This window comes from Scyliorhinus torazame, chromosome 13 (genome assembly GCF_047496885.1).
Source record: "Scyliorhinus torazame isolate Kashiwa2021f chromosome 13, sScyTor2.1, whole genome shotgun sequence".
Classification (NCBI taxonomy): Eukaryota; Metazoa; Chordata; class Chondrichthyes; order Carcharhiniformes; family Scyliorhinidae; genus Scyliorhinus; species Scyliorhinus torazame.
In genome coordinates this window covers 113556248-113583545 of record NC_092719.1, presented here as the reverse complement: position 1 = coordinate 113583545, position 27298 = coordinate 113556248, and the positions used below count along the sequence as shown (strand labels likewise).

Genomic DNA, 27298 nt, shown 5'->3' with positions numbered 1-27298 from the left:
TGGCAACTCTGAAAATTTGGGGGCAGTGGAGACGACATAAGGGAGTGACGGGTGCCTCAGTGTGGTCCCCGATAAGGAACAACCATAGGTTCGTCCAGGGAAGGATAGATGGGGGATTTAAATCTTGGCAGCGAGCAGGAATTGCAAAATTGAAGGACTTGTTCTTAGACAGGACGTTCGCGAGTCTGGGAGCACTGACAGAAAAATATGGGTTGCCACCTGGGAATGCATTTCGTTATATGCAAGTGAGGGCATTTGTGAGGCAACAGGTGAGGGAATTTCCGCAGCTCCCGGCGCAAGAGATCCAGGACAGAGTGATTTCGGGGGCATGGGTGGGTGATGGTAGGGTGTCAGATATATATAGGGAAATGAGAGACGAGGGGGAGACGATGGTAGAGGAGCTGAAGGGAAAATGGGAGGAGCAGCTGGGGGAAGAGATTGAGGAGGGGCTGTGGGCAGATGCCCTAAGTAGGGTAAACTCTTCGTCCTCGTGTGCCAGGCTCAGCCTAATACAATTCAAGGTTCTACACAGGGCGCACATGACGGGAGCAAGGCTGAGTAGATTTTTTGGAGTGGAGGATAGGTGCGGGAGATGCGCGGGAAGCCCGGCGAACCACACCCACATGTTTTGGTCATGTCCGGTATTGCATGGGTTCTGGGTGGGTGTGGCAAAAGTGATCTCGAAGGTGGTGGGGGTCCGGGTCAAACCAAGCTGGGGGTTGGCTATATTTGGGGTTGCAGATGAGCCGGGAGTGCAGGAGGCGAGAGAGGCCGACGTGTTGGCCTTTGCGTCCCTAGTAGCCCAGCGAAGGATTCTACTTATGTGGAAAGAAGCTAAGCCCCCGGGTGTGGAGGCCGGGTCTTCAGGGGTTTTATGTGTGTGTTTATATATTAGTTATTTATATTTGATTTCACAAAGTTACTATTTTAGTTATTATTTCTGTTGTTTCTTATTTTGTTGTTGGCAGTTGCCGTTAGTTAGCATATTATTTATTTAAAAAACGATCAATGTATGTATTATTACAAAGTTGTAAAATGGGAAATTTTTGTTTGATCGAAAAACTTTAATAAAATATATTTTTTTAAAAAAAGATAAATTCATGTCCACAACTGTTTATTTTCAACGAGAAATCATTTTAAATTTGATCATTAAGAGCAGAATCATTTAGGAGTAGACAAAAAATGGCCGTGATCCATCTAGTTCATCTGCTGGTAATCATAACAGTCAATCTCCATCAATTAGTCTAAACAGACCTAGTCATAAAATGGAGAAACACCCAATGAGAGAGAGTTTTGGGAACCATGGGTCCAAAGTCACGACTAGGGGCTTTTCACAGTAACTTCATTGCAGTGTTAATGTAAGCCTACTTGTGATAATAAAGATTATTATTATTATTCTCCAAACCATGATTCAAGTATCACGTGTTATGACTCAAAGTATTCCTGTACTGTATTCCAAAATATTATTTTCTTGATAAAACCTATTAAGTTTGTATGTATTATCTGCTTCTGCCATCATCCTCTGGAGCCTGTTCTGAAGACTGACTGCTTGCTTACTGAAATCGTGGGCGGGTTTCTCGGCCCCGCCACGCCACGTTTCCGCCCTGACCGGCCGGCGGGATTCTCTGTTACGCCGGCCGGTCAATGGGGTTTCTCATTGTGGGGCAGCCCCACGCCGTCGGGAAACACCTGGGCGCCAGTATAACGGAGAATCCTGGTGGAGGAGAATCCCGGCCCATATTTGCAGAATTGGTAAATTCAGAGGTCTTGAGTGCTGAATCAGCTTTGCATTCTGAGGCTTTCTGATGATTAGTATTAATAATGAACTTAATGTATACACTAATACTATGCTATTTTATGTAGACTGCTCGTACAGAGTGGGTCCTGATCTGGCCTGGACAGGTGGTTATTGCAGGCTGCCAGACTTTCTGGACCATGGAGGTATCTGAAGCACTCCAGACTGGTGATCTGGGAAGCAGACTCTTCCCAAAGCTTAGCAGTCAGGTTTGTATGGCATCAACTGTTAGTTAAAATGCAGAATAATGGTGGATACTATGGAATGAATGAAGTTTATGTATTTAGGATAATATATAAAATATACAGGATTATTATATTTTTTGTATAGTTATAATGTGTACTGACCACAAATTTCACTGTAATTGACTGTAAGTCACTTTTGATAATCAAGATGCATTTAGGATAAATATTAATGTAAAAGCTATTCAGTTTACAAGTAACTAATAACATTAATTGACAGACGTGTTAGGATACCGGACCAGACTTTGACCAATTGAAATCTTTTATGTTAAAAAAAAAACTTAAATTTAAACACATAATTAACCATATTAGCACCATAGAAATAGCTTTACAATTATCAGTTAAACAGTTCTTAAATAAAAGGAAAGAATTTGAACTTACTATCTATACCTGCCACTAATTCCAATTAAAAAACCCGATGCAGTTCAAATGCCACTGATAAATAACATTAACAAAATAGATTACTTGCTTAGCTGTATGGAGGCTTTTGGAGAGAGACCCTTTCAAGAGCAGATCCAATACATTTAAAAAAAAATCTTATGATTCTCCTCATTTTCAACATTTGGATTAAATAAACAACAAAAGAAAACAAACAAGAACAAATGCAGTACCAGTCCCCCAAACAGCACCCCATTCAGTATACAGACCAAAAACATCACCCGTACATTCTGTTGCTCTGTTTCTCTAGTTATGAATATGGTGGTCAATATGGTCGCCGTCCTTAATCCTAATTATGTTTACTTTAGAGTCGCCAGGTATCTCTCGATACCGCCACAAGGTTCAAACCCGAATACTGATCAAAGAGCCAATACACCAGTTAGTTAGTTCAAAGTCAATACTATTTATTTACACACACAGTAATATCTATTCATGTACAAAGTACTACAAACTTAACTATCTCTAACGCTAACGCCTATACTTAGCTTCGGGTGCCCACTCAGTCAGAGGAACAATGACCGTTGTTCGGATCTGAGGTTGTTGGATTCAAAGTGGTACAGGAGAATTGCTAAGGCCGTCCATCTGGTAGCGAGCATTGACTTTGGACTTACTTGCTTCTGGTGCAGCTGATGGATGGCTCTCTCCGCTTTGAGAGCCAAGTCCAAGAAGGGATTCTCTCGTGGGGGTTCCTTCTTATACCCAGAGGGGCTTCGCGCATTTTTAGGCGGGCCTTAAACTTGGCCCCAATTAATTGGGCTGCTTTTCGATCACTGGTATTGATCTTGACCAATAAAGGGGTGGGTGCCCTGATGGCTGGGCGTGTCTTTAGTGGCCGTTGGCCTTGCTTTGTTTGTGCTTTCGTTTGGGGAACTGGCGCCGGGATGTCTGGAGCAGTATCGGTTGCTTGAGTGTCTTTCCTTTGTTCCCGGAGATGGGCCATCAATATGTTAATTGACCTATAGTTTCAGCTCCGTCTGGGAGCTGTCGTTCCAATATGCACACAGGCTCTGTGCCTGCTTGCTTTCCTAACATTGTCCACAGTTCCCTACAGTCTTTGTGCGCATCCATTTTGTATTCTGGAAGTGGCCATCCCAGATGGCTACAATTCCAAGTAAAAAGGAAAGAAAATTAACAATCAATCAGTACACAGTGTACTCAAGAACAACAATAACCCCAACCTCCCCTTCTCCCCCCCCCCCCAATGTTCGATGGCAACCAATTCTCGAAAGTGCATAATAAACAGTCCCCATGAATTGTAGAACCCGTCCTTCAACCCCCTCAGCTCAAATGTCACCTTCTCGAGAGTCATAAATTTCAGTAGATACTCCCGCCAAGCCGAGGCACAGGGCGGAGAAGCTGACCTCCACCCCAACAGGCCCTGCCTCCGGGAAATCAGCAAGGCGAAGGCTAAAACATCTGTCCAGCACCCGCCTGCAACCCTGGCTGGTCTGACACCCTGAAAATTGCTTCTTGGAGCTGATACAGCTGAAGGTTGTGTATTGGGCACACCAAGATGACACTGAAAACCTCCCTCCAATATTTCTCCAGCTTCGGACAGGACCAAAACATATGTACGTGGTTTGCAGGGCTCCCCCACATCACTCACATATGCCCTCCACTCACTCAAAGAGTCGGCTCATCCTCGCCCTCGTGAGGTGCGGCCAATGCACAACGTTCAGCTGTATCAACCCCAACCTCGTGCACAATGTTGAGGCGTTCACGCTCCGGAGCACCTCACACCGCAAACGGCCTTCCATAACCTCCCCCAACTCTTCTTCCCACTTGGCTTTGATCCCTTCCATGGACTCCTCATCCTCCCCAAAAATCCTCCTGTAGATCGCCAATACCCCACCCCTTTCCCCATTCCCCCTGAGGCGACCATCAATTCACTCGAGACAGAGAATAGAAGTGCACAGAGGCTTTAATCAACTAGAACAGTGCCTGCCTGCGACTGCTCTGCTCTGAGAGCCGCCTACAGGGCAGCTGCTCTTTATACCTCCCCTCAAGGGGGCGGAGCCAGGGGCGGAGCTCGCAAGGGCACCAACATGATACAATCGGTGTAGTACAGTACCATGGTCCATAAGTGGAGCCCACATGGGCAACAGCGTGATACAATGTAGTACAGTGGGGAATGGTTACTATAATACGTTCACCACATTCACCCGCTGTTAAAAAAATTGAAGTCCGGCGGGGGTGAAGGGTCCACAGGTTCAGTCTGTCCAGTGCCCTGATCGTGCGCTGCGCTCGCCGGAGCTCTGGTTTTGCAGCGGGCACGTGTGTCGAACTCGTCGGTGCGGCTTGGGTGGTGAACTCGTCGAAGCGGGCACAGGTGTGGACTCCGGGAGCGTGTTGTCTTCAGGAGCTTCATTCCTGTAGGTCGGCGAAGGGGGGAGGGAGTATAGGAGGGGGTGTCGAGGCCATGTAGGGGCGAGGGCACTGTTCAGTGTAGGTTGAGGGGGGTAGGTTGGGGTGATGGTAGAGGATCCTGCGGGTGCCAGGAATTGAGGGAGACCGTATCCTGTCGGCTGTCGGGGTGCTCTACGTATGCGTACTGGGGGTTGGTGTGAAGGAGCTGGACCCTCTCGACCAGGGGTTCGAACTTATGGCTCCTTACGTGTTTGAGGAGTAGGACGGGCCCTGGTGTCTTCAGCCAAGACGGAAGCGAGACCCCGGAGGTGGATTTCCTTGGGAAAACAAACAGGCGGTCATGAGGGGTCTCGTTCATGGCTGTGCAAAAGAGTGACCTAATGGAGTGGAGCACGTCGGGGAGGACCTCCTGCCAGTGGGAGACTGGGAGATTCCTGGACCGCAGGGCCAGGAGGATGGCCTTCCATACCGTCGCGTTCTCCCTCTCCACCTGTCCGTTTCCCCGGGGGTTGTAACTGGTAGTCCTGCTCGAGGCGATGCCCTTACCGAGCAGGTACTGACGCAGTTCGTCGCTCATAAACGAGGAGCCCCGGTCACTGTGGACGTAAGTGGGGAATCCGAACAAGGTGAAGATACAATGTAGGGCCTTAATGACGTTAGCCACGGTCATGTCGGGGCAAGGGACTGCAAAGGGAAAGTGGGAGAATTCGTCAACGACGTTGAGGAAATACGTGTTGTGGTTGGCAGAGGGGAGGGGCCCTTTGAAGTCGATACTGAGGTGGGCCTTATCCGGTCGATAGAAGTGCAGCTTACACTCCGTGCAGATTTGACAGTCCCTGGTCATGGCCCTGACCTCCTCGGTGGAGTAGGGCAGGTTGCGGGCCTTGATGTAGTGGAGAAGCCGGGTGACCCCCGGGTGGCAGAGGTCATTGTGGTTGGCCCGGAGTTGGTCATCTTGCGCGCTGGCGCATGTGCCGTGGGACAGGGCATTTGGGGGCTCATTGAGCTTCCCAGGATGATACACTATATCGTAATTATAGGTGGAGAATTCAATCTTCAATCTTCGACCTCAATATCTTATCGTTCTTGATCTTGCCCCGCTGTGTGTTGTCGAACATGAAGGCTACCGACCGTTGGTCGGTGACGAGGGTAAACCTTCTACCAGCGAGGTAGTGCCTCCAGTGCCGTACAGCTTCCACGATTGCTTGGGCTTCTTTTTCGACCGAGGATTGTCGACTTTCAGAGGCGTTTGAGGGTATGGGAGAAAAATGCTACTGGCCTGCTTGCCTGATTAAGGGTGGCGGCGAGGGCGACCTCTGATGCATCGCTCTCCACCTTGAAGGGGATGGACTCGTCCACCATGCGCATCGCAGCCTTGGCAATATCTGCCTTGATGCGGCTGAAGGCCAGGCGGGCCTCAGCCGCCAGCGGGAAGATGGTGGCTTTGATCAGTGGGCGCGCTTTGTCCGCATAGTTGGGGACCCACTGGGCGTAATAAGAAAAGAACCCAAGGCACCTTTCCAGGGCCTTGGGGCAGTGGGGAAGGGGGGGTTGCAGGAGGGGTCGCATACGGTCGGGGTCAGGCCCTAGAACTCCGTTTTCCACGACGTAACCGAGGATGGGTAGTCTGGTTGTGTGGAAAATGCATTTCTCCTTGTTATAAGTGAGGTTGAGGGCTTGGGCGGTTTGGAGCAACTTCTGGAGGTTGGCGTCGTGGTCCTGCTGGTTGTGGCCGCAGATGGTGACGTTGTCCAGGTCCGGAAATGTGGCCCGCAGCCCGTACAGGTCCACCATTCGGTCCATCGTTCTTTGGAAGACCAAGACCCCGTTGGTGACGCCGAAGGGGACCCGTAGGAAGTGGAAGAGGCGGCCGTCTGCCTCAAAGGCCGTGTAGTGGCGGTCCTCCGGACGAATTGGGAGCTGGTGATATGCGGACTTCAGATCTACCGTGGAGAACACTCTGATTCACCATGTCTGCTATCCGGGGATGATCCCTTCCCGCAAGAGTCGCTGGGCCTCGGACCTGATAAAAGTCCTGTCCTGGATGCTGTACCGCCTGCTTCTGGTGGCAACTGGTTTACAGTCGGCCGTGAGATTTGCGAAGCGCGGGGCAGGGTCGACCTTCAGGGTCGCGAGGCTACATACGGTGAGAGGAGGTAGGGGCCCGCCGAACTTCAGGGTCAGGCTCCTGAGGTTGCACTGGAAGTCCAGTCCCAACAGAAGAGGAGCGCAGAGATCGGGGAGTACGTATAGCTTAAAGTTTGCGTATTCGACGCCCTGTACCGCGAGTGTACCCCCGGATCTGCACAGTGGTGAATGGTTACTATAATACGTTCACCACAATCCCCAACCCAACTCCTCACCTTTTCGGCATTCGATGGCCAATAGTAATATAATAAATCAGGAGGCCAAACCCCCCTGCCCGCCTGCTCCTCTCTCTGCAGAACCACCTTCCTAATCCTGTCTACCTTCCCAACCCAAATAAACGAGGTGATCAGCTTATCTACTTCTTTCAAAAAATCCTTCGGCAAAAACACCGACAGACACTGAAATAAAAACAAAAATTGCAGCAGCACATTCATTTTAATCGCCTGCACCCGACTTGCCAATGACAGAGGGAGGTTATCCCACCTGGCTAAATCTGCTTTTACCCTCCCCACCAAACTAGTAAAATTGTACCTATGAAGCCCCCCCCCCAACCACCAGTCCTGCGCCATTTGCACCCCCAAGTACCTGAAATGGGTTTGCCGCCCTGTGGAATGCAGCCCTCCACCCCCACCCCCATCCCGGCCAGGACAACACAAAGTATTCACTCTTTTCCAGATTTAATTTATACCCTGAAAAGAACCCAAAAGTTCAGGGAAGCTCCATTACATTCCCCATCGACGCACTAGGCTCTGATATATCTAACAATAAGTCGTCCGCGTACAGTGACACCCTGGGCGGGATTCTGCGGGAATCGGCAGAGCGGGCAAATCCGGCGCGAAGGAGTGGCGTGAACCACTCCGGCGTCGGGCCGCCCCAAAGGTGCAGAATCCTCCCCACCTTCAGGGGCTAGGCCGGCGCCGGAGTGGTTTGCGCCGTGCCGGCTGGCGGGGAAGGGGCTTGGCGCCACACCAACCGGTGCCGAAGGGCCTCCGCCAGCCGGCGCGAGTTGGCGCATGCACAGGAGCGCCAGCGTGTGCTGGCGTCATCCCAGCGCATGTGCAGGGGGGATCAGCTCCGCACCGGCCATCGCGGAGGACCACAGCGGCCGACGCGGAAGAATAGAGTGGTCCCACGGCACTGGCCCGCTTGCAGATCGGTGGGCCCCGGGAGCGGAGACTTCGGCGGGGGCGGGGGCGGGATTCACGGCGGGTCAGAGAATGACGCCCATGTTCTTCTATCCTGTAATGTTTAACCTCAAAATTAATGCTTGCTAATTCAGTAAATAAATACGTCATACTGTCCTATGATGATTCAGAGTCCTTAATCTTTGTAATTAGTGTCCTATTTGAGACCTTATAACGTTTCTGAGAATTAACATGCAACACCCTTTATCTATTCATTATGATTTCCTCACAACTCAGTTAAAATAATAAAATTTATAGTACTTCTCTAACCAGCTCAAGTTTTTGAGTCCACATATTTCATCCCACAATTCCTGTGAAGCTAACAAACAAAAGCACATTTCCAAAAAGAGACCTATCGGATTGAAATATTGGGCGAAATTCTCCGGTATTGGCGCGATGTCCGCCGACTGGCGCCCAAAACGGCGCAAATCAGTCGAGCATCGCGCCGCCGCTCCGCATCTTGGGGGGCCGAGCCCCAACCTTAAGGGGCTAGGCCCGCGGCGGACGAATGTCCGCCCCGCCAGCTGGTGGAAAAGGCCTTTGGTGCCCCGCCAGCTGGCGCGGAAATTACATCTCCGGGTGGCGCATGCGCGGGAGCGTTCGCGGTCGCTGACGGCATTCCCGCGCATGCGCAGTGGAGGGAGTCTCTTCCGTCTCCGCCATGGTGGAGACCGTGGCGAAGCGGAAGGGAAAGAGTGCCCCCACGGCACAGGCCCGCCCGCGGATCGGTGGGCCCCGATCGCGGGCCAGGCCACCGTGGGGGCACCCCCGGGGCCAGATCGCCCCGCGCCCCCCCCCAGGACCCCGGAGCCCGCCCGCGCCGCCTTGTCCCGCTGGTAAGGTAGGTGGTTCAATCTACGCTGGCGGGACAGGCATTTTAGCGGCGGGGCTTCGGCCCATCCGGGCCGAAGAATCGCGGGGTGCGGCCCGCCAACCGGCGCAGCGCGATTCCCACCCCCGCCGAATATCCGGTGCCGGAGAATTCGGCAACCGGCGGGGGCGGGATTCACGCCAGCCCCCGGCGATTCTCCGATCCGGCGGGGGGTCGGAGAATCTCGCCCATTAACTCTGTTTCTCTCTCCACAGATGCTCCCAGACCTGCTGAGTTTTTCCAGCACTTTGATTTTGTTTCAGATAGTCAGCATTCATACTATCTTGATTTTATTATTCTTACCATAAATCTTTTTCCTTCCATTGAACAAATTTTTACCTCAGTGTAGTACTTTGGCACAATACCTGCTTCTCAAGATTATCAGAAAATGATAGTTGTGCCCCCACCATCTCCCTTCCAACCTCCTTCTGTATTTGGAATGTGTACCATCTGGGTCTGGTAACTTTTTAACTTTTAATTTTGTTAACAATTTTAAAAATAATATTTCCTTTTGAATATTTATCTCAAGTGTAGGTTCTTCCTCACATATCTCATATGCTACTTCGGTAATAAATGTTCATTAACCCAAAGTTTCTTTCCAATGACTTCTAAGTTTCTTTTGTTTTTAAATAGCTGAATAATTTGGTCGGCCTCGTGAGAGGGAAGCTGACCAGAATGCAGAGAACCATATTATCAGCACTGATTGTGATTGAAGTACATGCTAAGGACGTAGTGGCTAACTTGCTGGAGGAAAATGTTCAAAGCGTGAATGACTTTGAATGGATTAGTCAGCTCAGGTAAAAGCCCACTTTATCACTACAAAGATTTGGATGATATAAGACCATAAGACCATAAGACCATAAGACATAGGAGCGGAAGTAAGGCCATTCGGCCCATCGAGTCCACTCCACCATTCAATCATGGCTGATTTCAACTCCATTTACCCGCTCTCTCTCCATAGCCCTTAATTCCTCGAGAAAGCAAGAATTTATCAACTTCTGTCTTAAAGACACTCAACGTCCCGGCCCCCACCGCCCTCTGTGGCAATGAATTCCACAGATCCACCACTCTCTGGCTGAAGAAATTTCTCCTCATCTCTGTTCTAAAGTGACTCCCTTTTATTCTAAGGCTGTGCCCCCGGGTCCTAGTCTCCCCTGCTAATGGAAACAACTTCCCTACATCCACCCTATCTAAGCCATTCATTATCTTGTAAGTTTCTATTAGATCTCCCCTCAACCTCCTAAACTCCAATGAATATAATCCCAGGATCCTCAGACGTTCATCGTATTTTAGGCCTACCATTCCTGGGATCATCCGTGTGAATCTCCGCAGGACCCGCCCCAGTGCCAGTATGTCCTTCCTGAGGTGTGGGGCCCAAAATTGCTCACAGTATTCTAAATGGGGCCTAACTAATGCTTTATAAAGCTTCAGAAGTACATCCCTGCTTTTATATTCCAAGCCTCTTGAGATGAATGACAACATTGCATTTGCTTTCTTAATTACGGACTCAACCTGCAAGTTTACCTTTAGAGAATCCTGGACTAGGACTCCCAAGTCCCTTTGCACTTCAGCATTATGAATTTTGTCACCGTTTAGAAAATAGTCCATGCCTCTATTCTTTTTTCCAAAGTGCAAGACCTCGCACTTGCCCACGTTGAATTTCATCAGCCATTTCTTGGACCACTCTCCTAAACTGTCTAAATCTTTCTGCAGCCTCCCCACCTCCTCCATACTACCTGCCCCTCCACCTATCTTTGTATCATCGGCAAACTTAGCCAGAATACCCCCAGTCCCGTCATCTAGATCGTTAATATATAAAGAGAACAGCTGTGGCCCCAACACTGAACCCTGCGGGACACCACTCGTCACCGGTTCCCATTCCGAAAAATAACCTTTTATCCCAACTCTCTGCCTTCTGCCTGACAGCCAATCGTCAATCCATGTTAGTACCTTGCCTCGAATACCATGGGCCCTTATTTTACTCAGCAGTCTCCCGTGAGGCACCTTATCAAAGGCCTTTTGGAAGTCAAGATAGATAACATCCATTGGCTCTCCTTGGTCTAACCTATTTGTTATCTCTTCAAAGAACTCTAACAGGTTTGTCAGGCACGACCTCCCCTTACTAAATCCATGCTGACTTGTCCTAATCTGACCCTGCACTTCCAAGAATTTAGAAATCTCATCCTTAACAATGGATTCTAGAATCTTGCCAACAACCGAGGTTAGGCTAATTGGCCTATAATTTTCCATCTTTTTCCTTGTTCCCTTCTTGAACAGGGGGGTTACAACAGCGATTTTCCAATCCTCTGGGACTTTCCCTGACTCCAGTGACTTTTGAAAGATCATAACTAACGCCTCCACTATTTCTTCAGCTAGCTCCTTTAGAACTCTAGGATGTAGCCCATCTGGGCCCGGAGATTTATCAATTTTTAGACCTCCTAGTTTCTCTAGCACTTTCTCCTTTGTGATGGCTACCATATTCAACTCTGCCCCCTGACTCTCCGGAATTGTTGGGATATTACTCATGTCTTCTACTGTGAAGACTGACGCAAAGTACTTATTTAGTTCCTCAGCTATTTCCTGGTCTCCCATCACAAAATTACCAGCGTCATTTTAGAGCGGCCCAATGTCAACTTTTGCCTCCCGTTTGTTTTTAATGTATTTAAAGAAACTTTTACTATCATTCCTAATGTTACTGGCTAGCCTACCTTCATATTTGATCCTCTCTTTCCTTATTTCTCTTTTTGTTATCCTCTTTTTGTTTTTGTAGCCTTCCCAATCTTCTGACTTCCCACTACTCTTTGCCACATTATAGGCTTTCTCTTTTGCTTTGATGCATTCCCTAACTTCCTTTGTCAGCCATGGCTGCCTAATCCCCCCTCTGATAACCTTTCTTTTCTTTGGGATGAACCTCTGTACTGTGTCCTCAATTACTCCCAGAAACTGCTGCCATTGCTGTTCTACTGTCTTTCCCACTAGGCTCTGCTCCCAGTCGATTTTCGTCAGTTCCTCCCTCATGCCCCTGTAGTTACCTTTATTTAACTGTAACACCTTTACATCTGATTCTACCTTCTTTCTTTCAAATTGGAGATTGAATTCGACCATATTATGATCACTGCCTCCTAAGTGCTCCCTTACTTTAAGATCTTTAATCAAGTCTGGCTCATTACATAACACTAAGTCCAGAATGGCCTGTTCCCTCGTGGGCTCCATCACAAGCTGTTCCAAAAAGCCCTCCTGTAAACATTCAATGAATTCCCTTTCCTTGGGTCCACTGGCAGCATTATTTACCCAGTCCACCTGCATATTGAAGTCCCCCATGATCACTGTGACCTTGCCTTTCTGACATGCACTTTCTATTTCGTGGTGCATTTTGTGCCCCCGGTCCTGACCACTGTTAGGCGGCCTGTACATAACTCCCATTATGGTTTTTTTGCCTTTGTGGTTCCTCAACTCTACCCACACAGACTCCACATCATCTGACCCTATGTCATTTAGTGCTATTGATTTAATTTCATTCCTAATTAACAAGGCAACCCCGCCCCCTTTGCCCACCTCCCTGTCTTTTCGATAGGTTGTGAATCCCTGGATGTTTAAATGCCAGTCCTGAACCCCTGCAACCATGTTTCTGTGATGCCTACCACATCATACCTGCCAGTCACAATCTGGGCCACAAGCTCATCTACCTTGTTCCGTACACTGCGCGCATTTAAATATAGCACCTTTAATTCTCTATTGACCGTCCCTTTTTGTTTTCTTAGTGCGGTGGACCTTGGTTTACTGAGCCTTTCCATACACTGTGTCATATTTTGTGGGATGGGGATTATCGTAACCTCTCCTGAGTTTTGTCTTTTCGTGCTTTTTTGTATTCCTAAGCAGCTACGCTTCCCACTGATTACTTCACCTCTTGGTTCCCTGACTTTCCCTTTCCCCCCAATCTTTAGATTAAAGTCCTATTGACCACCCTATTTATTCTTTTCGTCAGAACGCTGGTCCCAGCTCGGTTCAGGTGGAGACCATCCCAACGGTATAGGTCCCCCCTGTCCCAAAACTGATGCCAGTGTCCCATGAAAAGGAACCCCTCTTTCCCACACCACTCTTTCAGCCACGTGTTAACTTCCCTGATTCTTGCCTCCCTATGCCAATTTGCACGTGGCTCGGGCAGTAATCTGGAGATTATGACCCTTGAGGACCTGTTTTTTAATTTGAATCCTAGCTCTTTATAATCTCTAAACAGGTCCTCTTTCCTAGACTTGCCTATGTTGTTGGTACCGACATGGACCAAAACAACTGGATCCTCCCCCTCCCTCTCCAGTATCCTTTCAAGCCGGTCAGAGATGTCCCGCACCCTAGCACCGGGCAGGCAACATACCATGCGGGACTCTTTATCCTGCTCACAAAGGATACTATCTATCCCCCTGATAATAGAATCCCCTACAACTACAACTTGCCTATTTACTCCCTCCCCTTGAATGGCCTGCTGAACCATGGTGCCTTGGTCAGCTGACTCATCCTTCCTGCAGCCCTGTTCGCCATCCACACAGGGAGCAAGTGTCTCATACCTGTTGGACAGAGTCAAGGGCTGAGGCTCCTGAGTTCCTGACTGCTGGTTTCCTTTACCTGCCTGACTTGCAGTCACACCCTGCTGTCCCTGGCCACTAGCAGGATTTAAACTACTTACTCTGACAGGTGTGACTGCCTCCTGAAACACAGTGTCCAGGTAAGTCTCCCCCTCCCGGATGTGCCTCAGTGTATGTGTAATAGCTGCAAAGTAAAGACGACCAGCTAGACAGATAAAGTAACAAGTTGTTTATTGAGCGAAATAGTTATATACAGGACACAGATAAGAATGCTTCTGAACTCCATGATTCATGGACCCCAACTGTCAATTCCAACTGTCAATTCCAATTGTCAAATAACCGCCTCTCCACAATTGGCCTGATGGGTCATTTGACCCACGATAACTCACGCCCCCCTTCAATAAAGGGGCACGTCACCACAATACGCAACAGAGATTAGGGGTTGACCACCATAGCCTCATTATATCAAGATACCAGAAAGCAAATGGTGGTGAATTTTTCACCTACTTTCCGAAATTGATACAATTACACAATGCAATGGTCAAAATCTTTGGTCAAGAAACTCAGTCGATAGTCTTTGTAAATTAGACAATAGTTCTAGACAACGGTTGATTTTCTGAAATGGGAGATAGTGGCCGGGATTCTCCGAGCCTGCGCCGGGTCGGAGAATCGCCGGGGGGGAGGGGCGCGAGAAACCCGCCACGCCGCCCCTACACCGGCCTGCCGATTCCCCGGTGACCGGAGAATTGGCGGCAATCATGCACGCGTGGTCGCCACGGCGCCGGTCGGGGGCCATTGAAAACGGCCCCCGTGGCGATTCTCCGCGCTCGACGTGCCCAGTGTCCGCCGAGTCCCGCCGGCGTGGTTTACATATAGTCCTACCCGGTGGGACCTCGGGGTTCTGGCTGTGGGGGCCGACCTGGTGGGGGGGCAGGGTGAGCCGACTCCGGGGGGGGGGCCTCCACGATGAGCTACCCGATCGGCGGGCGCGCTCATTCCGGGGGGTGGGGGGGAGGGGGGCTATGTTCCTCCGCGCCGGGCCCCTGTAGGTCTGCGCCATGTTGCGTGGTGGCCGGCTACCACGTGCATGCGCCAGCGTGGAGATGGCCGTCACGCGGACCCGCGTCGGCCGTGGAGTGCATGCGCGGAGCCGCGCTGGCCTGTAGGGCCGGCTTTCGGCATTGGAGTAGCACACAGCACTCCGGCGCCATTCTAGCCCCCTAGGAAGGGGAGAATGACCGGGCCGGGAGGCCCGTTGACTCCGGCGTCGCTCGCGCCGGTTTTGACGCCGGCTTCAACACTTGGCTGGGATTTCGGAGAATCCCGGCCAGTAAATCAGGTTACAGGACAAAGCTCTACATGGATAACATAAAACCCTTAAGCTGAACACCACATATCCATATTTACTAATTATCCAGATTCTGAATAATTGTTTCATTGTGCTGTATGTCAGTTCCCATAGGAATTAATATATCTCATGGGTGCGGGAGGGGGGGCACACTAATATGGCAGAGGAATGGGAACCTATGTAAGTCTTGAGCAAGGGGAATCAAGAACAAGAGAAAAAGACAGCAAGGGAAATAAGAAAATTGATAGGCAGAGAAATCAATAGCCAGAATCAGATAAGGACACAGTAAAAAATAGTAGGGATGGGACAAGGAACGTCAAAAGGAATAGCCTTAAGGTTTTGTACCTGAACGCCGGAGTATTCAAAATAAAATGGTTGAATTAGTTGCGCAGATAGGTGTAAAGGGGTATGGTATAGTTGAAATTACGGAGACATGACTCCGATGTGACCAAGGATGAGAACTAAACATTGAGGGCTATTCAGTTTTTCGGAAGGACAGACAGAAAGGAAAAGGTGGTGGATTTGCATTGTTGACTAAAGAAGATATTGATACACCAAGCACCAGAACATAACATTGAGTGGGGGTACCTGATTAAGGAGAGGATAATCATCGCTGAACTATGTGATAATTCAGTATAATACCTTCTTTCATCAGGGGTGGAGTCGTTTTGTGTGTAGGAAAGCACAAATAGTTTTGCAAGCTCATTCAATTGATTTCTGAATCTCAGGAAGCCATTAAAACCGGGTTTAATAAGTAAATGGATTATGCTATGTACATAGAATCATTGAATTTATAGTGCAAGGAGGCCATTCAGCCCACCGAGTCTGCACCGGCTCTTGGAAAGAGCACCTACTTAAGCCCACGCCTCCACCCCATAACCCAGTAACCCCACCTAACCCTTTGGACACTAGGGGCAATTTCAACATGGCTAATCCACCTAACCTGCACTTTGTTGGACTGTGGGAGGAAACCAGAACACGGGGAGAAAATGCCGACGCCACACAGACAATCACTCGAGGCTGGAATTGAACCCAGGTCCCTGGAGCTGTGCGGCGGCAGTGCTAACCACTGTGCCACCATGCCGCCACATCTTTGTGACATTGATGTTCAAGCATGGAAAATTGTCTTTCAGGTACTATTGGTCACAGGATGATCTCCGTGTATGTGCAGTGAATGCTGAATTTCTCTATGGGTATGAATACCTGGGAAATACTGGTCGCCTAGTCATCACCCCACTCACAGACAGGTAAAATGGATTTTTTTTTTCATAATTTTACATTGTTACATTTGGTAATTTTTATTGATGGTAGAATGTTTAAGCATTTAAATATTTTATGTATTTCATCTATGCTGTTGTTTCTATAAATTATTAAAGTGACAAATTATGAATGGTGACTGCAGGTTAAGAGCCAAAGAGAAAAAGTGCAGACAGGATTGTGGTAAGAACATGTATTTACATGTGAAGTTAAACAATTCAATTTTTAACCTTTGGAGTCTGCAGTGCCTTTTCAAAGTAGGTCATGACAAAGTGGGAGTCAGCAAGCCACTTCATTCTCTGTTGTAGCATGCGGTCATCAGGCAGTGAGTTCCGGACAATCTTTTTCTTATCTCCCCTCTCGTCTTTCTACGAATCATTTTAAATCCATGCCTCCTAGTCACAGACATGTCTGCTAAAGTAAATAGGCTTTTCCCATTCACTCTATCCAGTCCCCTCACAATTATGTACATCTAAATCAAATCTTCCCTCAGCCTCCTCTGTTCCAATGTGAACAACCGCAGCTGATCCAATCTTTCCTGATAGCTGCAATATTCCAGTCCTGGCAACATCCTTGTAAATCTCCTGTTTTCTGTAAAACTTCAGACACTTCGATCAGTTTATTATTCAGACGTTTTACCCAGGTGCCCTTATTTGCAAGATGAACAAAGGACAAACACAAGTTTGTAATTCAACCAAATTTATGATCAATCACAGTAAAAGCAATTATCCCCCTTAAATTGTCCGAACTACAATAATCCCAAGATTCCTAATACTACATGTGCCGATGAACTCAATCGCTGCGTCCAATTCTTTGAGTCTCGGTTGTCTCTGGGCCTCTGTCCGCGAAGGTGGATCTCGCACACTGCTTCCTTCTGTCCTCTGGTCCGCCGTCAAATCTTCTCTGTTACCTCTTCTGTGTTGAGTCTTCATTGGGGAGGATCCTGGTGGTTGATTCTTATCCCCGTCTTCATGCCATTCCAGAAAGTTCTCTGGCCCTCAGCCAATGAGTTCTCAGGGCAGGGGTCACAACACCCAACCGCAGGACATCAGGAAGCCACCCGCAGGGGTCCATCTCCAGGTAATGTCCACACGTAACCTTATTCCATATATGGTAACGGTGGGAAATCTGGGTGCCAGAAAATCAGGCTTTATCTGGGCAATCCACAACAATCGATCCATTTGAATGGGACTGATTATCTCTTGATGTCCGGTTTACAGGCAGGCCCAGATTTGTCCTGATGTCTGTCTCTGCTCAGTGTATTTGAACTTGGCTGTTCCAATTCCCATCAGGCCTGCCTGTGGGCTGACTGTGTTAATTGGGCCTAAAGGTCCGGCTGTTGTGCATCTTACCACACTCCTCTCCACCCTCTCTAATGCAATTACTTGCTTTCTGTAATGAGGTGACTCGAACTGAATATAGTACTCAAGTTGTGGCCATAAGACTTCTTAACCACCTTATCAGCCAGTCCTGCTACCTTCAGGGATCTGTGGACATTCACTCCAAGGTCTCTCACTTTCATTAAGCTTCTCAGTATCCTCCCATTTATTTTACAATCCTTTGCCTCGTTTCTTTGCAATATTCCAGTGATGCCCAACGGAAGCGGGTGGAACAGCAGCTGATCTTCCGATTAGATACTTTCCAGCCTTCTGAACTTAACACGGTGACACAGTGGTTAGCACTGCCGCCTCATAGTGGCAGGGACCTGAGGTTGATTCCAGCCTTGGGTGACTGTGTGGAGTTTGCATGTTCTCCCTTGTCTTCGTGGGTTTCCTCCGGGCGCTCTGGTTTCCTCCCACAGTCCAAAGATGTGCAGGTTAGGTTACTTGGATAGGGCGGGTTGGATAGAATAGTGTACCTGGGTAGAATGCGCTTTCGGAGGGTTGGTGCAAACTTGAATGGCCGAATGGCCTCCTGCATTGTAGGAATTTTATGAACATTGAGATCAACAACATAAGACCATAAACTTTATCTTCCCCTAGTTATAGACTGCATCTTGTTCTCATGTTCTGCTTTCAAGCAGCACTGACCTTTATTCTGCTATTAACAAGTACTCTGGACCAACTGCTTTCAGTTTCTTTAGGCTTTTGGTTGGGCCTGCTTTGGCATCTGATATGAGGTTTACCTCGGCCCAGTTTAGCTTGATTCTCTCCAGCCAGGTTCTGCCCATTAGGTACTACGTGCAGGGACAAGTCTGCAGCCTGTCGGTTTAGCTGCACATTTACATTTAAACGGCCCCTCAACAGCACTACTTTTCCGCTATATCTTTTAAGCATTATCCTTGAGGGTTTTGAGGCGATATGTCGTAAATTCTCTTGGCAAACTGTTTCTGGTTCCAATGAAATGTCCACCTCCATTTTCACCAGTAGTCCGTCCAGTAAAGGAGTGATCCAGTAATTATTTGTTGTGCCCGCAATGGCCAGTACTTTCAACAACAGTTTGTCATTGACTGCCTCTGTTCCCTTTACGCTCCTTTTTGTGTACCGTGGGCACTTTTCCCTCTTTTCGATTTTTCACTTGATGTATTTGGTCCTTGCTTTTTATAGTTCTTGGTTGAAACTTGTTGTTTCTTCCTCCAACACGCAGGTTGGATGTGCCACTTTTACCACAATTTTTGCATTTTGCATCTTTACTCCAGCAATTAGTTGTTGTGTGCCCAGTTTTTGCACATTGATGGCAATTTCGAACCTGTGCTGGCGTTCAGGTTTCAGCTGATGCCTTTTGGATTTTAGTGCTTGAACTTAATTGTTGCACTTCCTTAGCTGCTAGTTTCAGAGAGATCACAACTTCTAAAGCCTTCTGTAGGTCTAAGTTGCTTTCTGGTAACAATCTTTTCTGGATAGCTTCAGCTCTTAACCCACACACAAGTCTATCTCTAATGGTGTTGTTCAAAACATCCTCAAATTCACAGTATTTAGCTAAGGGCAGCACAGTAGCACAGTGGTTAGCACAGTTGCTTCACAGTTCCAGGTTTGATTCCCGGCTTGGGTCACTGTCTGTGCGGAGTCTGCGTGGGTTTCCTCCGGGTGCTTTGGTTTCGTCCCACAGTCCAAAGATGTGCAGGTTAGGTGGATTGGCCTTTCTAAATTGGCCTTAGTGTCCAAAAAGGTTAGGTGGGGTTGCTGGGTTATGGGGATAAAGGGGATAGGGTGGAGGTGTGGGGCTTGGGTGGGGTGCTCTTTCCAGGGGCAGTGTGGACTCGATGGGCCGAATGGCCTCCTTCTGCACTGTGGGTTCTATGATTCTATGAATTTCTCTAAATTAGTCACAAATTGAGTGATTGATTCGCCATTTTGTTGGTTATGTTTATGGAACCTGAAACTCTTGGCAATGGCAAGAGGTGATGTGGCCTTGCAGTATCTCCATAATCTCAAGATAGGTTTTCAAACCTGTTTTTTCTGGTTGCACTAGACTTTGCAGGAGGTTGAAAGTTTTCCCTTCCATTGTGCCATGGAAAATGAGGACTACTATGTCTTAGCAGCATGGTGGCGCAATGGTTACCACTGCTGCCTCACGGTGCTAAGGACCACGGTTCAATCCCGGCCCCGGGTCACTGTCCATGTGGAGTTTGCACATTCTCTCCATGTCTGAGTGGGTCTCACCCCCACAACCCAAAGATGTGCCGGCTCGGTGGATTGGCCACGCTAATTTGCCCCTTCATTGGAAAGATTTTAATTTTTTTAAAAAAAGAACTACTATGTCTCTCAAAGGTTTGTTCGTCAGGACAAAGTACTGGAATCTTTCAGTGTATGAATTCCAAAGCTTGATGCTTTATCTTCTTCAACCTTTTTGGATGTCAGCAGAGTAGAACAACAACTTTTCTTTTTTCACTGGATTTCTGCAGTTCTCTTTCTGGTGTTTGCTGTGTGGGTTCCGACCACCACGTCCCCAGTTTTCTTTCTGGTATTTTGAAAGAGAAGCTTGCAAACCATAGAGGTACAAAATAAACAAGAGCTTTGCTGGGAAGATATTGTCACACATGCTGCGAGTGTTGACTGACTGTTAGCCCTCCTATACTGCCAATGGCATCATCAGTATGTCATGTGATCGAACTCTTAAAGTGACCTTAAGGGGCGAAATTCTCCGGAAACGGCGCGATGTCCGCTGACTGGCGCCCAAAACGGCGCAAATCAGACGGGCATCGCGCCGCCCCAAAGGTGCAGAATGCTCCGCATCTTTGGGGGCCGAGCCCCAACCTTGAGGGGCTAGGTCGGCGGCGGACGAATTTCCGCCCCGCCAGCTGGCGGAAAAGGCCTTTGGTGCCCCGCCAGCTGGCACGGAAATGACATCTCCGGACGGCGCATGCGCGGGAGCGTCAGCGGCCGCTGACAGCTTCCCACGCATGCGCAGTGGAGGGAGTCTCTTCTGCCTCCGCCATGGTGGAGACCGTGGCGGAGGTGGAAGGGAAAGAGTGCCCCCACGGCACAGGCCCGCCCGCAGATCGGTGGGCCCCGATCGCGGGCCAGGCCACCGTGGGAGTACCCCCCAGGGCCAGATCGCTCCGTGCCCCCCCCAGGACCCTGGAGCCCGCCCGCGCCGCCTTGTCCCGCCAGTAAGGTAGGTGGTTTAATTTATGCCGGCGGGACAGGCATTTTAGCGGCGGGACTTCGGCCCGTCCGGGCTGGAGAATCGCGCGGGGGGGCCCGCCAACCGGCACGGCGCGATTCCCGCCCCCGCCAAATCTCCGATGCCGGAGACTTCGGCAACCGGCGGGGGCGGGATTCACGCCAACCCCCGGCGATTCTCCGACCCGGCGGGGGGGGTCGGAGAATCTCGCCCACTTGTTCCAACTAGGAACAAACATGAATACACAACACTTACACTGCCCCATATCTGGCTACAACCCAGCAGCTAGAGTGGTCCTCAATCTGACAGGTCTGACTAAGAAAAGGAGGAAAAAGTTAAAAGAAAGGCAGGAAATGATGGAAAAACACAGCAGATCTGACAACATCTATGGAGAGAGAAACAGAGTTAACATTTCAAGCCCATATTACAAATCTTCAGTACTTGAAACATTAACTCTGTTTCTCTCTCCACAGATATTGCCAGGCCTTTTGAGTTTTTCCTGAATTTTCTGTTTTTATTTCAGACCGCAGCATCCGCAGTATTTTGCTTTTATTTTCAGTTGAAAAACATGAAGTTGCATTCTCACTATATCCCTGAGAGCTAGAACAACGTAGTCAGGTGCTTGATCCATCCTGTTCCATCATAAGATCCTTCTTTATTGTATAGTTTTATAGAAATTTGCAGTGATACAGGAATGTAATGATTTAAAAACATTTTTGACTGCCTACTGGAAGAGATGTTTTTTAAAGAATGAATATATAACCTATCTGAATTTCAGCAGTTGTTCTGCCCTTTGTTAATATTTTTTGTAAACAGTCTCTTTGTCACTTCAAGATTAATTAGTCAGAGATCTCAGACTTAAATACTAAATTGAAAGGCTTTCATTTATTTCATGCCTTTCATGACATACATTTTAAAAATACTTAATTGTCTGTAAAGCTTGAAAGTGTAGCAAATGTAGTAATGTAGGAAATATGGCAGCTGATTTTCATACAGCAAGTAGTGCAACACTATTTTATTAAACATACTTGAACTGTGGGTAAATACAATACCAGCTTTAACTAAAGACCTTTGCCTTGTCCTAACCAGTTGATGCACTCAGCACATGGTGAATGTCTGTGTTGCAGGCTGTGAGCTCTGTGCTCCTAGCTAGCTGCTACTCGAATGAGCAGGAACTCTGATGTCCCCTGTCTTTACAGTGCGTGTGCTCTCACTGGTGATTGGCTGCGGTGTTGTGTATGTTGATTGGTCCCACTGTGTGTCCATCAGTGTGTGTCTGCACCATGATCTACTGGTGTATTTTATGACACCAACCTCCCTGCCTCATTCACCACTCAGTAACCTACTTCAAATTATTCACCCTTTCTGATCTGTTCTCAAATTCGATTTCTCTCAATTTTGCTATGCCTCAAAATTCAATCCAAAAAATCAAATTAGAATGATGAAAGACTGACTCTCTCTCTCCCTCTCTTTGCCTTTCTGTTTGGGAATGATTTTAACCTTGTCTGATGGAAACTACCTGAGTAAAGTTTTCCTGTAACTTCTGAAAAATTCCTTAACTGATAAAAGTTAAAGAAAAACAGTTTATCATTTCAATATATGTATGCTGAGAAATTATGTACAATTTGCCTGTTTAAATGACACAATCTGCATTTAGCTAGAAAACTCCCCAACGATGAACAAAAATATCAAGTCCAACCCCAGGCGTGTTTGTAACAACAGAAACCTTCAATTCAAAACGGTAATGAAGGGACAGAATTCAACTTAATTGGCAATTTTTAATCACATTTTTGTTCAATATATTTTTTATTTTTGAATTTTCTTTAAATGTCTACTTTGGATAATACAAATTTTTATTATTGAGAAAAATCATAACATTTATTTAAGATTTTTAAGAAGATTGACAAATGTTTTTTACCTTCAGAATACTCCTTGATTCAAACTACTGTAATAACCAATTGTAGAAAAATTGACTTAAAATTTTTTTGTACAATATAAACATGTACTTAAAAGTGACTAACCAATGCCCCTCTACAACTCCCCTGTTGAGGAGGGTGGAAAATTAGCCGGTTCCATATTGAGCAGGAAGCAGATCAGCTCTGGGGAAGGTGACAATCCCAAAAAGGACCTTGAACAGGCTAACAGTATTCTTGAATTTTCGTGTGTGCCTGAGTACCTCTGCTTTGAGAAAGCTTTCATTGATCTCTTTTCTGGATCACTGTTTTTTAAAAATGTATTTTATGACAAACATGTATCAAAACTGGTTATAGCAAATAAACACCCCGGGAAACATACTTCCCAACAATCAACTGTACAGTCTGTACAGATTTTTCCCCTTTTTCACCCTCCCCCCCCACCCCCCTGCGACGAACAGTTCCTTAAACATGGTCACAAACATCCCCCACCTTTCCTCAAACCCCACTGCTGAGCTCCTTAACTCATACTTTATCTTCTCAAACCGCAGGAAGTCGTACAGGTCACCCAACCAAGCCACTACCCCCGGCGGTGATGCCGACCACCACTTCAGCAAAATTCGCTGCCATGCAATCAGAGAGGCGAAGGCCACGACATCAGCCTTCCTCCTCTCCATGAGCTCCGACTTCTCTGGAACCCCAAATAATGTAACCAAAGGGTCCGGGTCCACCTCCTCCTCCACTATCCTGGCTAAGACCGCGAACACTCCCACCCAGAATCATCCCAATTTTTCGCAATCCTAAAACATGTGCGCGTGATTCGCTGGCCCCCGCCCACACCTCTCACACTCATCTGCTACCCCTTGAAAGAACCAACTCATTCTCGCCCGAGTCATATGCACCCTATGCGCCACCTTAAACTGTATCAGGCTCATCCTTGCACTCAAGCAGGTCCCGTTTACCCTTCGCAGTGCCTCACTCCATACTTCCCAATTGATCTCCCCTCCCAACTCCGCTTCCCATTTCTCCTTGATCTTTGCATACTGCACACCTCACTGCTCCCCCAGCCACTTATATATATCCCCAATTCTTCTCTCCCCTTCCACATCCGGAAGCAGCAGTCGCTCCAGCAGGGTGTATCCCAGTAACCTAGGGAATCCCCTCCAGACCTTTCGCACAAAGTCCCTAACCTGCAGATACCTGAACTCACTCCCCCTTGGCAGCTCTACCCTCTTCCTTAGCTCTTCCAGACTGGCGAATCCTTCCTCCAAATGCAAATCCCTCACCTTGACCAGCCAGAATATTCATTTTCACCACTTGGACTCTCCCCGCCAACGTTAAGTATCTCACCTCTTAAGATCCTCCCTGGCCTCCTCCACCAGCTTAGTTAAGTTCCACTTATGGAGCCCCGTCCATTTCCTCGCTATCTGAATCCCCAAATACCTAAACCTATCCTTCGCTACCGTAAATGGCATCCACCCTAAATTAGCCCGCTGTCCCGCTCATTCACCAGGAATACCTCGCTTTTCCCTACATTCAGTTTGTACCCTGAGAGCCCTCGAAACCTTCCCAGCAGGCCCATAATCCTTCCCATACTCTCCAACAGATCTAAAACATACAGCAAGAGGTCACTGGCATTTGAGGATCACTGTTTAGGCTACTGTCTACCTGGTATGACTAGGTAGTGTGTGTATGACATTTGTTCCGTCCGATGGCATATGAATTTCATAATCCAGGTCCTACAGCTCGTGTAGAAACTCAGTTTGAATATTTCAAAAATTTAAAACCTATTTCGGGTGGCACCCTGGAAGACTAAATGTTGCCTTTGATTTTGAGTGCGCCGGAAAATTAATCAAATCTAATGCCAGTTTTTCCCTGGCCATGAGTTGCATTTCCTCCACTTCATCTCTTCAATCTGAAAAAGGATTTAATGTGTAGTGAATGAAAATATCACTTCATTACAGTAAAAGGTATGCGAGTTGTCTGAAAACACAATTTCAATAAAGCTCAATATTGCAAATAACTCATCCCATATAAGACTTATAAATGGAATATACTTTTAATTCACTTGTCATCTTTTAACTTCACAAAATCAATGTTTAGAGCTTCTTTTTGTGCTGTATTATTGAAATGGATTTTGAAACACCTCTTCCTGTTTCTAGGTGCTACCTCACATTAACTGGTGCTTTGCATCTTAAATTCGGTGGTGCGCCTGCTGGACCTGCTGGCACAGGAAAAACTGAAACTACCAAAGACTTGGGTAAAGCCCTTGCCATACAGACTGTCGTTTTCAACTGCTCTGACCAGCTGGATTTCTTAGCAATGGGAAAATTTCTTAAAGGTTTGGCCAGGTATGAGATGGTGCAAGATACTGGTGTTCCCATACTCTCGGCCATGGAAGCTAGATTGATTTTAATGTAGATAAATGTATTGTTTAACCCCCTTGGAATGTATCATTGAAAGTTTCCAGTTAGCAGAGCATAACTTATAATTATATAGAACCTTTAATGTAATAAAATGTCCCAAGGTGCCTTACAGGATCAGTATAAATCAAAATATGACGGCAAGCTACATGTGGAGATATTAGGTCAAATGACTAAAAGCTTTGTCAAGGTCAGGCTTGTCCAACCTTTTTGTGTGTGTGGTGGGGGGGGGGGGCACATTTGGATATTATCCTCACTCAAGAGACTGATGAGAACATTTCAGAAGATATGCAGCCTTTTCCATTATATAAATAAAAGAGTATAGTGTCAGAAGAATGTCCTTGGCGAGATTACTACATTGACGATGAGGAGTAAACACGTTTTTTTCTCTAAGCAACCTTCATTGTCGAGGACAAACAGCTTCTCCGGTAAGAAAAAAAATGCCTCTCTTCGGTAAACTTTTAATTCTATGATGTAAGTGGAGAACACTGGGCCCAATACATAGAGTGCATGCGTTACTTTTTGCAGGCTAATAATATTGATGGAGATGAAAAACAGAAAGTGATCTTACTGACATTCAGCGTGATAAAAATCACATAATTACGACCAAGGTCATCCTGATAATGATGGAACTGCTAGTAAATGGTCATCTATTGAAAAATGAGATGGACTTGGGAGCTGCGGTCTCCGTTATCGGGGAGCAGACATATGATCACCTCCAAACTGGTATTCAGAGCTTCAGCTTAGAAGATATGAAGGCCAGACTAGCTACTGACACGGGGTAACAATTACGAATAAAGGACACCACAATGACTCCCAGTGACTTGCAGGCAGCAATCAGCCTGACTTCCACTCATCGTTGTGCGGGGACAAGAAACAAACCGAATGGGGAGAGATTGGCTCCAGCGAACCAGGCTGAACTGGTTGGAGATCTTCAGGCTGTGTGTGGGAGGACTGTATGGAGTCATCAGCAAATACCCTGAAGTTTTCCAGAAAGGACTTAGGAAAATAAGAGGAGCCAAAGCCAAGATTTATGTTAACCTCGATGCTACACCCAAATATTTTAGAGCGAGACTGCTTCCATACGCCCTATTGGAAAAGGTGGAAGACTGAACTTGAGCGCCTTGGAAAATCTAGGCATAATAGGTACAGTTTTCAGAGTCTGACAAGCCTGTCGTCCTTGTCCTTAAACTAGAAAAATTGGCTCGCCTCTGTGGAGATTAGGTGGCATAGTGGTTAGCACTGCTACCTCACAGCATCAGGGATCTGGATTCAATTCCGGCCTTGGGTGACTGGGTGGAGTTTGCATGTTCTCCCAGTGTCTGCATGCGTTTCCTCTGAATGCTCAAGTTTACTCCCACAGTCCAAAGATGTGTAGTTTAGGTGGATTGGCCATGCTAAAATAGCCCCTTAGCTACCAAAGATGTGCAAGTTAAATGGGGGCATAGGCGGAGGAGTGGGCCTAGGTGAGGCGCTCTTCAGACTGTCGGTGCAGACACTCCTTGGCGTCCTTCGCACTGCAGAGATTCAATTAATTAAAAGTTAACATTCAATTGGGCTTCCAAGCTAGATAGATACGCCATGCCTTTAATCGGATACCTGTACGCCAAGTTAGCAGGTGGCCAGATGTTCACTAAGTTGGATTTAAGCCACGTCTATCTTCAACTTGAATTAAACGAGCCTTCCTGGAATTATGTTACAATCAACACACACAATGGCCTATATGAGTACACTCGTTTGTCCTTCGGAGTCTCATCAGTGTGCATCATATTCTAACAGAACATGGAGAACATACTGCAAGGATTACCCAAAGTGGTAGTGTACTTGGATGACTTCCTGGTCATGGAGACTTCAAAACAAGAGCAGCTGAGAAACCTAGAAGAAATCTTGCAGAGATTCTTGAGAGCTAGGTACATCTGTATCGTAAAAAATGTGTTTTTCAAGCAAATGAAGAGGTCTACATGGGCTATCGGGTGGATAAAAAAGGTTTACATCCAGTAGTGAACAAGGTACAGGCCATCAAGGAAGCACCAACTCCAAAAAACATTCCTGGGATTAGTAAATTATTACGTGAAATTTATCCCGAATTTGGCCTTCTTACAGACCCCCTTGCATGCTCTACTATAGAAGTACTATAGAAAGTCTTGGGAGGCATCACAGGCGAGG

General features: G+C 47.4%; 1 protein-coding gene across 1 annotated transcript in view; it reads left to right on the top strand.

Annotated features, from left to right (window-relative positions):
- The window catches only part of dnah1 (dynein, axonemal, heavy chain 1), a 1119271-nt gene that overhangs the window by 461448 nt on the left and 630525 nt on the right, over positions 1-27298 (top strand). Inside the window, exons 26-29 of the mRNA XM_072472076.1 lie at positions 1864-2004; positions 9679-9842; positions 16107-16220; positions 24872-25060. Of these exons, the coding sequence (XP_072328177.1) occupies positions 1864-2004; positions 9679-9842; positions 16107-16220; positions 24872-25060 (608 nt within the window). The remainder of the gene's footprint in view (positions 1-1863; positions 2005-9678; positions 9843-16106; positions 16221-24871; positions 25061-27298) is intronic.